This window comes from Silene latifolia, chromosome 9 (genome assembly GCF_048544455.1).
Source record: "Silene latifolia isolate original U9 population chromosome 9, ASM4854445v1, whole genome shotgun sequence".
Classification (NCBI taxonomy): Eukaryota; Viridiplantae; Streptophyta; class Magnoliopsida; order Caryophyllales; family Caryophyllaceae; genus Silene; species Silene latifolia.
The window spans coordinates 3,199,760-3,216,319 of record NC_133534.1 but is presented as its reverse complement, the minus strand read 5'-3'; the positions used below and the strand labels follow the sequence as shown (position 1 = coordinate 3,216,319).

General features: G+C 36.4%; 2 protein-coding genes across 2 annotated transcripts; both read right to left on the bottom strand.

Moving 5' to 3' along the window:
• Positions 1-224: 224 nt before the first annotated feature.
• LOC141598725 (cullin-3A-like) lies at positions 225-6,337 on the bottom strand. The gene is made up of 2 exons (XM_074418469.1): positions 5,651-6,337; positions 225-2,406 (listed from the first exon to the last, which is right to left on the bottom strand). The coding sequence occupies exons 1-2, from the start codon at positions 5,809-5,811 to the stop codon at positions 366-368; spliced, it is 2,202 nt and encodes a 733-aa protein (XP_074274570.1). The 5' UTR covers positions 5,812-6,337; the 3' UTR covers positions 225-365.
• Positions 6,338-6,790: 453 nt separating this feature from the next.
• Positions 6,791-12,505, bottom strand: LOC141598724 (UDP-rhamnose/UDP-galactose transporter 6). The gene is made up of 6 exons (XM_074418468.1): positions 12,148-12,505; positions 9,666-9,906; positions 8,511-8,695; positions 8,220-8,420; positions 7,850-8,011; positions 6,791-7,429 (listed from the first exon to the last, which is right to left on the bottom strand). Exons 2-6 carry the CDS (start codon positions 9,793-9,795, stop codon positions 7,112-7,114), a joined length of 996 nt encoding a protein of 331 aa, XP_074274569.1. The 5' UTR covers positions 9,796-9,906; positions 12,148-12,505; the 3' UTR covers positions 6,791-7,111.
• Positions 12,506-16,560: the final 4,055 nt, after the last annotated feature.

Sequence of the window (16,560 nt, the reverse complement as noted above, 5' to 3'; positions counted from 1 at the left end):
GCGAGCACATCGAAGGCACAGGTTAGACTAGTTTCGGAAATATCATCGGATATAAGGCTAGCACATCGAAGCCACAGGTTTCCGAAGCCAGACTGTGACTGAGAAAAGCTAGAATGATGTTTCCGAAGCCAGCCTGTGACTGAGACAAGCTAGAATGCTCGTACAGTTTTTGTCAAAGAAAATTAGAGAACACACAAATGAGTACCCAATATCCAACGAACCCCTTTTTCAAACTTATACTCGTATATTGAGCTGGAACGATATCCAGAGCAACAGAGCCATTAACCAAGCAAGGTATATCAATCAATCCAATTTTCAGCACTAAAACGTCAAAATAAACAAGCGAACTGCAATAAAACTCCCGATCATGCAAGATACCTGTACAACTTCCGGTCTGCACTATCCCTCTCCAAGAATTCCCGTTCTATGAGGGACTCAATACGCTTCTTAATCTCCACGGGATTGGGCAAAAACCGAGACTGCAATTGCTTTGTGACTTCGGCAATAATATTATTATGATCGAGTACTTTCCTCGACTTCATTATCCTTACTACAGCAGCCTCTATCTGTGGTTTTCTATCCTCCTCCACCCTTTGTCGGGTCTCCTGTTTCTCAGGCTCCGACTCTTTCTGTGCTACAACTGTTCCTATCTTCACCTTATAGAACTTGCTTGTGAACTTATCATTGAACAAGAAGGAATCATCCTCACCTATATCTTTGCTCATGGGTTCTTTTCGAAGAACATTTTTCCCCTTCACAAGGGCCAACGACTGCAAACATCTCTTCAGTTCAATAGAAGGAATCTCGGTGGCCAGCTCAATTTCCCGGTATGTGAGTTTATCGGCATTATTAAAGAGCATAAGAATACACATTTGATAGGTGGAGACATTGAGCTCATGCTTCTGACCCTTACCAAAGGTAGCTTTCAAATCAGCCGTGCCCATGTTAGTTTGCCACGATAATCTTCTACCAGTATGTGTCCCAAGGTAATATGACCGAAACTTTTCACAAAGTACAGATACTTCTGCAGGCAAGTTGCAAGGAACACTTGATTGAGTCGGCCAAGAACCGGTTGTTAAAACTTGCACAACCAGTGACGGGGCATCTCCTAACTCAGAACCATGACTCGAGTAAAATCCCTGTATTGTATCCTGAGATGTTTTCATGTCCGTGAACATGCCTTCGAGCTTGGATGTAAACTGATAGCCACACTCCGTCTTAAGCTTCACTATCAAGCTTCTCTCCGCATCGTCGGACACCGTTTTTCCAGAGAGCAGTCGCTTGGCCAAATGCTGTTTGTAGTACTTCTCGAAAACGTCTTTTTCTTGCAAATACCTGAATAACATCATGACTTTATCTAGTACAACCTCCACATCCTCCTCACTAACACCCTTGAGACCTTTACGGAGTTTGTCATCAACAAACAGAGAGATAAACTCAGGAGAACGGGGGTTCAAATTGATAAAGTACTCAAATGAGGAATTCAAAGCATTCTGGAATGTCTTGTCATTACCAAATGCTAAACCTATGATTTTATCGTACTTATCTTTCTCATCTAATAGACGCTGCACAAACTCAACAGGGTCCTTCACCCGTTCGGGATCAGTAACAAGCTGCTTTCCTGTGTCTCTGATATGAGAAGTCATCACATCTCGGACGGTGTTGGAACCATTGGTGACCCGACGAAACAAGTTATACATTCTCCCAAGGTCTTCATATTTGTCATCAAGAAGCATTTTCACCAGACCGGAATTCTCCATGTGCACAAGCCTAAGCATGTGGTTAGCAATCATCTCCTTCTCTACCACCTTTGTTATCTTATCTTCACTCCTAAGGTCCAAATAATGAGAAACCCTTTCAATTTCTTCATTTAACCGCCTCTCGGCCTTTCTAAGGTAATCACCACAGTCACAGCACTCAATGAACTGCTGAGATTCAATTTGGTAGAAATTAGCAGAAACTTCAAGAAACGGTTTCTCAAAGTCCTCCTGGTAAACAGAAGTTCCGAGATCCATAAACATCTTAGTTATGTTCCTCATGAGCCCCCGGTTTATAACTTCTCCAGTTCTCTCTTTCAAAACTAGATCAAGAAGGGTGCTTAGAAGTCTTGGTTGGATATTGCTCGAGTGAATAACATTGTCTCTCCACAAGTTCAAGCCGAGCTCGTAGACAGGAGTCTTGTGAGTGCTAGGAACAAACGTCCTGTCCATGTACATCAGTATGTCTCGGATCATTTGCAATGCTTTGTTATGTTCAGCCCATTTTCTGTTCAATTCCTCAAGGAACGAGCCTCCTTGAGAAGCTTCTATGGACTTTGCAATTTCTTTCAAATGAGAAGTCATGGTCGCCACAAGCCCAGAGTATAACCTCTCACCATATTTGTGGAGAACCATGTTGTAAGCATTTCTGTAGACATAGCAAGGATGTAATCAGATCAGACATGAGAAAACATGAGAGCGTAACAAAAACTGAATATAGAGATGCACCACAGCAGGCCAAAAGCAAGACAAAAGTCCAGAAAGGTATATGGAAGGAATCAGATCATCCCGACGGAAGGCGATAGTCCAGCATAAGATAATGAGGAGAAAAGAAGACGCTCAGAATCTGAAAATCAACAATAATACAGATAAAACCCCGTCGCTTTAAACATGAAAATATCATCTTGCTAGTACAACTTTCTTGCCCCCATTTAACCAACAAAATTAACATACAATACAAAGATATATGAAACAAAACCATCACTTGATAGGAACTGCTTTCAGATGATCAAAACAAATATCTAAGTAGAAATAACTCACAACTTCAACGTGAAATCCCTAAACAAGAGAGCAAAAAGATTCATTAAATACTTCTTGCTTTTTCTGACATTCAACTACTAGACCTAAGCAATATTTTGATGTATACTTCTCGGTTTTACCATGCATAGCTTACCACTCCAAGTATTTCCAGTCACCCTCCAAACATTTGCAAAAACCCATCCCATTGCCACGAGACTCGAATGTTGAGTCTGAATAGCTATGCCGTAAGAAGATACTAATCAATCATTTTCAGGATGATTGATAAGCTTGTCCATCTTGTCTCTAAATGATGAACCATGACTAATAGGTAAGCAGATAACTGGACAAGAAGAAGAATAACCTGGAAGTGGGAAAAACCAATAATGAGGCGGTTGGTTCGGGAAAGGGTAAGGGATGGAAGCAAGAAAGGGAAAAAGGGGGAAAGGAATGGGTTCCCTTAGATTATTGTACTTGTTTGGTTAGTAGAACATAAAAAAATAATCTCCAATCCACCATTAACATACCAACGACCACCACAAAAACAACCGGCGCCCACAACTACTACAACTAACACCATCACCAGTAACTCCCCTGATCCCCGCCGTCGCCAGCGTCCCGTCGCTGGTGTTCTACTCTCATTGAACCCGAAACCCTAACCTCGTCGAACTCCTAGCCCCACCCCTAAAACCCCCTCCCCCAATCTGGTGTTTTTGGGCGTGGGGAAGGGTGTTTCGGGTTGGGGGAGGAGGTTTTAGGGGGTGGGTCGATAGGGAGCATGTGTGAGACCGACGCCGGTGGGTGGCGTCGCCGGCGTCAGGGTGGTGGGAGGTCGGTATAACAGTTGGCGGTAGTTGGAGACGGGTGTGACGGTTGGCGGTGGTGGGTGATGTGAGGGACGAAAATTGTGGTTAAATATTAAGGGGAAAAGGGAATGGGTTACCTTAGGAGGGGTTGAGGGGAAAGGATGTAGAGGAGTTTAGGGGTAAGGAAGGGGGAAAGGGAATGAGAAAATATGGTAAATAAACAACAACAAAGGGTTTTATTGCTTTTTATTCCTTTCCCCTTTCCTAAAGACCCCAAACCAAACGCGCCCTAAGATTCTATTCCTTTTTATCGGCAAAAAGAGTCGAATGGCCAATCAGATTGAAAGTTAAAATTTAAGATACTCAAGCCATTAACATTAACTAAGAAATCGGCATTTAACAATGATGGAATCAGTGCCTTCCCGACATTTTTCTTTCAAGGTCTAGACGAGATCCAGCGCAAAGTGCATGTAATAGCATAATGATATTCCATAATACAACATTACATCAAACTATCAAAGGCTTCCACCCATGCAGCCTTAAACTTCAGTTGATTAATTACATGCGATGAGAAACTTGAAGGCTATTCAACTAATACATTGCCTAGATGATGAAATACATACAGTCACAATGGTCCTTGATTCCCAGGTTATTGAAGCATTTACTAAGAAGCATGGATATATGTACTCAAACTACAATGAACTTGGACGGCCTCAAAAAGGTGAACCAAACAACCAAATTAGGTGGACAGTTGCCAGTCAGAAAAGAGCAGTTCGAAGGGGTAAACATTATATATGGAAGTATGGAACTGGAGAAAGAAGATTACAGCAGATTTTAAACGAAACAAGGCTCGAAGCAATCCAGAAAACTGAAAGTGGAATTTTAAAAGCCAACAGAAGGTTTTTTTTTTTTTTTTCAATTACCTCACCGTAAAATCACACATAAACCAGCAACACAAACAATTGGTGCTTAAACACTATACGGATTTAAAGTAGATCATTATTATCCTAGATTAACAACTCACACGTAATTGCTAACCTTACAGTAACATAGAGTAATTGACACACAAACAATAAGCTGATTCACCAAAAGGTCATGCTTATAGCAGAGAAAACTGAACATGAATTGTGATCAGAGAGCGAAATTCATCCATATAAATTGTGAACGCAAGTAAACAAGGGCCATTTCTCAAAAGCCACAGTTGCAACCTCTCCGACTGTTCCGGATTATTGATATCACAGCTTACTCCCTCAATCTTATATATTTACTACAACAACAACATTACCCCAGTGCCTCAATGGCTCCCGCAAATTGCGGGGTAAGGGGGGTCGGATGTACGCAGCCTTACCCTTGTGTTAGCAACACAAAGAGGCTGTTTCCGAATGACCCAAAATGAAAATTGCGTCGAGAACTGCATCGAAGGACCACTACTTCACAAGAGAAAGAAGCGCAGCCACTTTAGTGAGCCATTTTGCTTTATTCCATCATAATCCAGAACCAAAGAGTAATGAATCTTTGGCTCCATTGGAAATATGGAAATAATCTTATATATTTACTAATATGCGAAAAAACCTAGGTAATTAGCACCCGACCATTATTTCTAATACAATCAACAAGGGTTCATCATAAAATTTCGGTTCCAATTTTCTAGCTAATTAGCACTGAGACCATTATTTCGAATACAATCAACAAATGCAAGGCTTCCTCAAAACATTTCGGTTCCAATTTCCTAGGCAATTGGCACCGGACCATTATTTCGAATACAATCAACAAATGCAAGGCTTCATCATAATATTCTGGTTCCAATTTTGTCTAAATCACTCTTTATCCCTAACTAATCAACGAATTCAGATCAGAACACAACAGAAACATCACGCTACGTCGAATCAAGATCATTTCGCCGATTTTCCTTCAAATGAAACACGAATTACACCAAAAACAATAACTACAACAACTTCCTAATAATCAAATCATAATTATTCATAACAAAAACAAACAAATGACAATCAATAACCTAAAATAACGAATAATCAATCAAAAATATGATAGCAAGAACAAGATTATACATACCTATAAAGCTCCTCAAAGCTAAGATTACTAGAATTATGATTATAAATCTCATGAATAGCATGTTCCAGAACTTTCCATGTTTTATCGCCGTATTTCGGATCAACAACCACCTTATGTTTAAACGCCTCAATTTGAAACGGTTTTCTCCTTTGATTGCTCATATCTTTCCGAAGAATTTCACCCTAAATTCTCTCAAATCCAGAAAATCCCCAAATTTAACCGATTTTCAAGCGAATTAAATAAAGAAATGATTAAATGCGCGCGAAAATAGTCCAAAATTGAATCAATTAATCGGCGATTAAAGCGAATTAAGAAGAAACGCGGTAAGATCAAGGGTTTTGAATTGAATTAGGGTAACGGTTGTCGGAGAAACTGGAAATTGATTTGGGGAAAAATAATTGGATATATGTATGGATAATAATTTGGTTTGGGGCTTGGCCCTTGGGGATCGATGTTTTACAAATTGTGACTTGTGTGAGTTGTGACTTCGTGTTGTGGTGAGGTGGAGATGAGATGGACACTTGTATTATTAGACTCGACTCGATATTTTGATTTAGCGAATTCTTGTGTAGGATTGTTTTATATCTGAGTTTGTGTTAAATAAGTTATTTGTAACCTTTTTGGTACCTTGTTTTTATTGTGTAATCGTTTTGAGACGGTTTCATTTTCTTTTATTCATAGAAAGTTAGAAACTACTCCATAATGTAGCATATGTATGAGTTCTCGCATGTACATCTTGTGTTAGTTGGTAGACGTAATTAGTTAAGGCCGTTTTCTCATAACGTTGTCCCTTTTGGGTTTTTTCAAGGAAATAATAGTTATGATTTTTATGGTTGTGAATTTTTGTACGTTATAATAAGTGAAATGAACTTAGGAATAACGAGCATCTTAAATTATGATTTTTATTTTCCAGTTTCATTTGTGTTTTCTTCTAGAGCATATTTATGAGAAAAAGTAGTAGGGTGCCAGGGTGGTACAAATATTTGGAAAAATATTTTCTTTCCGGTATCGACCCGTAAATATGGATGGGAGTCTTCATATCTCGGTGCTCCGTCTTTGAGTGGTTTTATTTTTTAAATCGGTTTTCTTAACATGTAGCCAATAAATATGGAAAGACCTTGTTTCGTAAAACAAGTGAAATGGTAGAAAAAAACAACTATATATTATGCGGAAAAATCAAACACAATTTCGTTCTAGACATCTGACAAATCTCGTTCTACACGAGATAAACACAACACGATCAATGGAAACTACAGACCGAAAATGGGAACAAGAATACTTGGGATCTAGCTAAATCAATCTGAAGTCTACTTTCTGTGAGTTTAGTCATATACTTCCAGTGTTCGCCACAATTCACTACATTTCTCAAAATATACGAGGGAGATTTTGAAAATTGTAGTTAAATGACTAAAAATCCCTCAAAGTATTCGCTTTTGTGTGTTTGAAGAGAGAACGGGTGGGTTAGACTTTGCTGTCAAGTTCCGAGGAATCAGCACCATTCTTCTGCTGTTTAGGAAGTGAAAGGCTTCGACGTTCTTTCCCACCAGGCTTCGAAGAGGCATTGCCGTACCAAATCATCCCAAGTACAGCTATGATCATGCCTATGACTACGTGTAAGTTGAGACCCTCTTTCCCGAAGAAGATGAATCCTAGGATTAGAACAAGAATCGTCTTCATATGACCAAGGACTTGGAAGGATACTGCTGTGAATCTACCAATGCAGATGAACTGGCTCAGGTTTGTTCCAATTGCGATTGTGCAGGAAAGGGTTATGAAGAACTGTCCAAGACACAGCATAACGTTAAGTCGTTAACAACGCGTTCTAATTCAACCTAATCCGCCTATAACAACAAATATAAGTTATAATATGGAAATAAGTACGTGTCTTTAATTGATGCAATTCTACTAGTGTAGCTCCCGTGCAAATGCACGGTATTTTAGATGCATATATTAGAGAATTTGACAATTAATTAAACTAATGCGCTTTACATCTATTTTGAAAAGGGTAAAAATTTGTATATATAATTCCCAGGAGATATTCTATTAGCCTTATTTATGTAAAATTTAAACAATGATTGATGTTATAAAATTAATTAGGTAATAAATAAATATTGTCCAACAGAATATTACCTAGGCGGAAAATTTAAGCGGGAGAATTTGGAGAAGTTTTAATGTTTTAGTATATAAGGGGATGCTTACCACAGCTGGTACAGTGTAGTTGAATGCATCAATCCTTTTGCTAGTCAACCAATAATCAAGGAAAGGGCCCACGGTGAGCAGAGAAGCGGCCTGCACCGGTGCAGTGTGTCCCAATAGGTTGAAAGAAGTGAGTGAATATTTCTTTTGTAGATGATGTACATACTGCACAGCAAGCAAACAAAGAATGAGAGTTGTTTCGTATCAGGTTCGGCCGGCAGCGCTCAATGAAAACAGCGAGTACTAAGCAGAACAGTTATATGCAAATCATCCTTTGGTTATGAATCGGCAAAGAACAGTTATATGCAAATCATCCTTTGGTTATGAATCGGCAATGATACGTAGATAGATTATAATGGCATCAAGAACTTACATATTGCTGTAGAGCCGTGCTCCAAACAGCGATAAAAGCAGCAATGAAACCTTTAGTATTTACGCTGACATCGGTAACTGTGCATACACCAACACCAACAAGAACAAGTCCAATGCTGAGCTTTGTGTCTCTTGAGTATCGAACTTTGTCAAGCACGATCTCCAGCAGGCAGGATACAGGTATCATACTCAACTTTGCAATCTAAGAAGAAAGAAGAAATCTTGAATCAAAATCTCATACGCTAAAGTTTACGGGAAAAGAAAAAAGAAGTGAAAAGCAAATGAAGTTTACCTGATAGAATCCTACAGAGTTCCACATAAGGCTAACATTCATGCCGACAATGGAAAAGTTTGCAAATATGACAAACTTCAGTAGGTCAGGGAATGGTAAATGAGAAGGTTGAATGATTCCGAGCCATTTGAGAACAAGAGTCATTATGGTTGTGAAAGCAAAGTGCAAGCCGGTCAATGTAGTAGCTGCAACATGTAAAAAAGGTAAATGTTTGAGAATTTATTTAATTATCTCTACACGGGATCTGAGTAAACTCAGAATGCAACTTTAGCTAGCAGGAAATATATGTCCACAAAATTTCCTTTCAATCTGGACCGTTATATGAGGCATGAATATACTAATTTGGAGAAGAGAAGAACAAATGAAAGTCAAGTCGATAATCAGTAGTAAGGAATTCAGATATAAAGGCAGGCTAGTCGTTTTGATCTTCGTTATACTTTCTAAGGTAAGGTCACAGTGCGTTTAAGGAGTGTGTAACAAAGTTCAAGTAGTCGTCTTGATCTTCGTTTTTCTGCCTAAGGTAAGGTCACAGCAAGTTTAAGGAGAGTGTAAAACTGGCTTGTATGCTAATGCTCGCGAGACTCGATCTCATACAATTCATTTACGGATCTCAACCCACCCTGAACACCTAAATGAAGACTGAGTCTACTATTCTAAATCTCTCTTCAGAGTTAAATCTTAATAGAAAAATGCACATCCTATAACGAAAGGGTATAGGAAAACCAGAAAGACAGAACCAACGTCTAAATTGTCATTATAAAGGCAGAACATGTCAGGATGAGACACCATTTACAGTTCAAGTGATTAATTGAATAGTACAACATCACTTTAACGACTCAAAGGCTCCTGTCAATGGCTGGATAAGGAGGGGTTAGATCGTACGCAGCCTCTCCTCTATGTCAACGTCTCAACGACACGCAAAGGTTCCCAAATGACCCATGATGAAAAATTGTCATGAATTGCACGTAAAGACAATTATTTCCCAATAAAAAGAAGCGTCACAAATAATAATCCAAAACCAAACAGTAACGAGTTTCTGATTTCATTCAAAATCAAAATAGATCAATTGAACACTGAATGACATAATTTCTATCGGAGACTGATTTGAAAATGAGTGCAAAGGAATTTATTGTAGAGCGTAGGAAAAAGAGTTACCAAAGCTAAAGCCATATGAGGCCATCAAGGCTTTATTGACAATAATAATCCCCACTGATGTGACAACATTGAACATCCAAGCAGCAGCATCAACTGCTGCTTTCTTCTCTGCCTTGGTAGACGGAGCCATATCTCTTCAGAGCGTTTTGCGAAAAAAATGATGATACTCGCCCCTCACGTTCTGTTAATATATCAGCGCCATTCGTTTATATGAATGACCATCAATTCTGTGACAGCTTGTCTGCAAATAATAAATATAATATCACTATTACATGCATATACCTATAAGCAGTACATTATGAAAATGTTTCTGTGCCTAAATGTAATGGCTAACTACTAGACCTTCTACTGCTGGCAATGTTCAGTAGCATATCTCTTATACAGTTTAGATTGCTTCACAATGCACGCTCGTCAATAAACACCCTTATTGGTTTTAACCGTTTCAAGCAAGATTGATCCTATCTGACACGCCCAGGATCTAAGAACGTGTTTCAAGTGTGTAATACAAGAGTCATTAATTACCCCATCTATGACACATTCTCACTAGGAATTTTATGTGTACCATCCTGTCTTTGAACAGATTTATCGGAGTATCAAATTTTGTTATATCGAGATGGAGGACTAGGGGAAGGTTTCTGAGTTGTGCTCTTCCAATGACTCCCATCATTAGAAAAATCAGGAGTTCATAACTACTCCCTCTGTCCCGGTCATTTGTTGTCATTTTCCATTTTGGGGTGTCTCACTCATTTGTTGTCCTTTCTATTTTAAGAATGAATTTGATGAGTAATTTGATCATTCACACTCAATTTATTCCACTTGTCATTTAGTAATTGACCCCTTCCCTTTTTCCTTGATCTTTGTGCCAAAATCAAAGGACAACAAATGACCGGGACGGAGGGAGTATTCAACTAAAAGACACCAATGGGGTGGCAATATATGTAGAAAGTCAGATACTTATGTCACTCTTAAGTCTTTTCTAAAGTTCCAAGGAGGCCGACTTCGTAGCTAAAAGTGTGACGTTGTGAAGCTGATGAAGTGATCTACACTAGTCATGATTTAGAACAAGCCATGATAGAGTAAGTAATAGCTAGACCCATGATTATTTATATCTAGAGGCGTACAGAAACTCAAACGAGCCCGTTGTATACACAAGACAGCCGCATTCCATTATGAACCTCATTTAACGGCAGTTTGCAAACTATGTGTAATTTGTGTATGCATACAACGTTTTCACACTAGATTTACTGTTCCTGTTGAACTGAAATCAAATTGTAATCTAGTGAACTAGGGATGGTATAGTATGAGGGCTCGGATGTACATCATCTTAATCGCTAATCTACAGAGGAAAACTCTTGAGTTTCGACTAAATATGAATCATCTATCTTGACAGTTGACACCCCTTACAAACAAACACTTAATCTAGTCCATCTAATCAAAAGCTACGAGATTGCTACTCATTTCAAATACTAGAGATAAACGGACATTAAAACAACAATAATTATCTACATCAATCAAAGAACAATAAACATAGGATTATTTACGCAATATCAAACATCAAACATAAGATCACCACAAACCTAAGCTTCACTATATCATACTCCCTCCTATTCCAGATAACTGTCCCATTGTTCATTTCCGTCTATTCACATAACTGTCCCATTGTCCCTTTTTGTAATGTTTTTTCTTACCTAATGACTATACTACCCTTATTACTTTTCATTATTTACAACCCAGCCCACCCCTTAACCCATCCTATTAGTACTTTTCATTGTCCGTTTCCGTCTATTCACTCACTTTCTTAATTCTTGTGCTATTTCAACAATGGGATAGTTATCGGGAATAGGAGGGAGTAATCCGTATAACTTTTGCAAAACCCAGACAAACATATTCCGATCATATGCATCATTCAACAATTCAAAACTACAAAAACTACCCATACAATTACTAACATTTTACACTAAAAAAAAAATACTCCCTCCGTCTCCATCATTTGATCAAATTTATTATTCTTGCAAGCGGTATTTTAATCAAAGGTAAAAAAATCGATACCCAACCATTTGTTAAGCTTAGAACCCTGCATAAAAAGCTAAACACACACTAAACTATACATTCCTTAACAAACAAGCTCAATCAATACAATTAATAGGCAATTAAACACACACTAAACTAAATTAATGAACAAAACCCACTAAAGATCATAACTTTACACCAATTACACCATTAAAAAGCTAAAAACCTTGATCTATACCCGGGTTTTATCCAGTGCGCACTAAAGGAAGCGGTCACGGGTTCCAATAATGGGTTCAAAATCTAAGTCATGCTTAACAAACAAGCTCAATTAATAAACTTAATTAGCAATTAAGCACACAATAAACTAAATTAATGAACAAAACCCCATTAAAGATCATAACTTTACATCATAATTACACAATTAAATCATAAATTAGTAACCCCAAATCAATAAATTGAAGAAATAACACACCTTTTACGTTCCCAAATACTTGAATTGCGAGCTAAAGTAGATCTATGGCGGAAAAAACCCCAAATGTTGATACAAAAAATAAAATTAATAGCAATTTGAAGCTGTATGATGATAAAGTTTGGATCTTTTGCAACAAATATGCTTTAATTTGATAAATTCGATTTAAAAAAATTGATTAATTTTGGAAATTTGAAGTGAAATTATTAAGAAAAAGAAAAGGAGAGTAAAATAAAAGGTAAGGTTTGTGAAACAAGTCGACAATGAGTCGTATCTTCTTGTTGGATGGTTTTTTAGGATTTGTTTGTTTTTGTTAAGATTTTAGTGAGTTTGTTTATGTAACGATTATGTTTGAATGCTCGAGTTTATTTCATTGAATACGATCGGTTTAAATACAAGTAAAATGTTCGGTTAAGGAAATATACATTCTTACCTAAAATAATTAGGGAGTTTATGCAAGTATTTAATTAATTAGGGTTTTTTTAAGACGTGTCCTGAGGTTAGAAGTTAATAGTCTTTAAAAGGAAAGTTTAACAATAAATATCAAGAAAATTTGAAATAAAAAAAAAATCAGATTCCAATGCCATATTTTATTGACTATTGTTAAACTTTCTTTTTAAATACTATTAACATGTGTCCTAAGGACACATTTTAGAAAAACAAAATTAATTATGAATAAGGAAAATTATAAGTAGATATAATTATAAGTTACTAATCAATGCTAGATATTAAATACAGAAGCCAAAGGACTTCAATACAATTAAATAAAGTTATACAAATTAATTATACTATATAGTTTTAAATCAATAGCATCGTGTGATGAACCCGATTAAGGGATCTCAATGCAAATATTATATTGTTTGGGTTAAAATTAAATTATACAGAAGCTTGGTAATTTTCCTAAACATTTGTAATAGATTAAAACATGGTCAATTTCCTTAAAATAAAATAATTAATTAAGATAGTCAATTTCCTTAAATAAAATAATTAGTTAAGATGGTCAATTTCAAGGAGACTAAAAGAAAGAAAATACTTGGTAATTTTCCTAAATATTTATAGAAAACTAGAAGATGGTCAATTTCCTTAAAATAAAATACAAGTAATTAATTAGTATACACATGCACACTTATGGTATTAATTATTATCATCATAAAAAAAGAATTGTAATAACATTAGTTTATATGTTAGTAGTGAAATAATCAATATTACTGCGGTAATAGTGAAAGTAACAATAATTACGGCGGGAGTAGTGAAATTATCAATATTAATGCAGCGGTAATGACAGTAACAATAACATTAGTTTATATGTTAGTAGTGAAATAATCAATAGTAAAAGTAACAATGATTACGGGCATGTAGTGAACTGTTATTACTATTGTTTCTTGCATCCCTACGACATCTCCTCGTCCACGTCCTCTGATACCACCTCGTCGTCCTCGTACAACACTGAATATAGATAATAAAAAGTATTCATAAGCTTTTTTAAAATATTCAAAAAAGATTGAAAATAAATGTTCATAGGGAGGATTAGTTTCATTAATCACACTTACATCCTAAAATATAACATATTTAACAGGTGGATCGGACGGTTACAAAATTTTCGTTGAAAGAGAATCACAGGTTGTCCGAATTCATTGACGGAAATAAGAATCTCATGGAGCACAGATTCCTCTTTTGTTACATCCTTCACCGAGATAATAGGGAAGACCGCTGGATCCAGCAAATCTCGAATTAGAGTGATGAGATCGAAAGCCTTCATCTTTTACTTCTTATGATCTACCGGAAAAGGCTCGAAATCACAGCCATCCCGTTCTATAAACTCAGAGTTTTGCCACTTATCAAATTATAAGTATAGTTATTGTTTTATATCGGTGATAGATGCTTTTTTTTTTTGTCACCTACTCAAATGATAAATTAGAGACTTACGGATGTCTATTAGAAGATTGGACATGTTGAATTGGTGATGGGAGGCCACCAACATTTCCATGGCCTCATGCTGGTTCAACACATTCTGATTTGCAAGATGTGAGTTATATCTAGCCCTGAAAAATTATGATTTATGCTTTGGCTGATTATGCGACCGGGAAACCTCGCCCAAAGTTCTTTCATATAAGTATCTGCAAAGGAAACCAATTGCATAGTTATAAATTATAGCTTTGCGGAAAGGGAAAAAAAACATATAGTCAAGAGTAACCCGTAGTGCCATCAACGTAAAGAGGGTAGAGCAATAGGGCTACGAAAACGAGTTTGAAACTTTGAGTATATGGATACATGATGCGACATGACGATCCCCTCTGGTTCTATCTTCTTGTACACCCGTTTTGTCAACGTAAAGGACCATGGTATGACAGTAGACGGCTCCGCTTCTGGGTCGAAGCTCCACCCAATTATTTTGATCCGTCTCACCTTGGCCGACCCTAGCCTCTCCGGCTTTTCTTTTTCTGTCTACTATATCTTTCAAGTGATTATTATCATACTCTTTCCTATCTTTCAAGCGATTATCATCATACTCTTTCCTAATTGAAACTTCTGTTTGTTTCTTTACTCAGGAAAGATTAAATATATATGATCACAATTTACTAAAATTTTATCGTCAAAGTATAATTATGTTATATATATGACCACAATTTACTAAAATTTTGTCACGGATTATTAGTATTTTGTCATGAATATTGTTATATTATTAGTGTTTTACCACGATTATTGTTAGTTGTATTCGAATTTTTTTGTCTTGTTTATTATATTCCTTTCTTCCCGGTCATTTGTATATTAAATTAAAAATTAATGTTGATTTTGTTCCTAAGATTTATTCTAACAATAAAATCTCTAATAGTATTTGTTTTGATATTTAATCATTGTTTAATTTACTTTTATAATGAAAACACAAATTTTAATGATTCTGTTTAATGCTACAAATTATTTCAAGATTTTCTCTTATTTTTAAAAAATAAAAATAAAAATAAGTATATGATGATTTGACTTGCTAATTTTTTTAAGAGCCCAATTTACACTTTCGCCTAAGGCTCGAGAAAGCTTAGGAACGGATCTGTTTAATATACACCAATTTAAGACATTTCTCTACGCAAGAAACGCGAAGCCACTATCAAACTGACTTGTCTAACTCCATTTATCAACTCGTCAACTATGACACAATCAATCCTTGAGCTTCCTTAGATCCTGCATTTTTCTGAAAATAATAATATCTTAAAAGATGCAAACTAAATTGAAAGGCAAAGAGCAACTATTTCATGACATAAGATAGCAATTGTTCCAAATAGTTTGTGTTTACGACTTGCTCCAAAGGTCGGTTGTGTCTAAGGCTATGTTTGGTAAGACATTTCAGGTACCTGATTTGACCAAGCAACCTGATTTAACTAATATTTCAGGTAGTTGTTTTAACTAGTGTTGTTTGGTAAAGTCATTTCAGGTACCTGAAATGACTTTTTAGGTACCCGAAATGAAAAGCTACTCCAGGTAGCTTTTTAAAGTTTTAGGTAGCTGAAATGTTCTACTTTACAAGTTAGTTTTACCAAACACTCTACAATTAATCAGCTACCTTATCAGTTTCCAATTTTCAGCTAGCTTTTCAGGTACTTTTTTAATTTCAGTCACCTTATCAGGTTTCAGGTACCTTTTCAGGTTTCTGTTACCTTTTTAGTCAGTTTTACCAAACAGAGCCTAACTCGGAAGATATTCAGAAATTATTTGTGATTTTACATCATCGGTGGTTTTCTTATGTTCTTTTGTATCTATTACTCAGGCCATTAATGATTTCAATAAACAGAGTAGAGTATTCATTAGAATCAAAAATCAAATCATTGTACCATCCAACAACACTCACCACTAATGATGGATCTAAAAAAGCCTAGCAAAGGCGGTTAATCCCTCGAGTAATAAAAATTCACATTTCCCGCAAAAATTTTCAGTCTTTTTTTTTAGTTTCTGTAATTCTATTAACAATTCACCTCCCCAAAATTTTCATCTTGGATCATTTCAAGTTTAGGCCATTTTGGTCAGGTCAGAAGATTATTTTTGGGTACGGGTCATTTTGTGTTGGATCTTTTATGGGACAATGGTAAAACACTTTAATTAGTTATTTAATTATGTAGCGTTGCAACCAATGAACCCTTTATTTTAATGTAAATAATATTAATATAACTTAATACTTGTAAATTCATGTCATTTTGGTCAATTCATATCATTTCAGATCGGGAGCTTTTACGGGTCAGGTGGTTTTGGGTCGAGTCACCCTAGATCGGATCAACATTGGTTTAATCAAAGTTCGAAGGGTTTAATCAACATTGGTTTGTAGAGGTCGGTGCAAATTTGTATTGAATCATTATCGGGTCAGACAATTTCCAGTCACTTTCTGGTCTTACTTAGGTCACCCTTGCTGACTCGGGCATTCAAATCAGG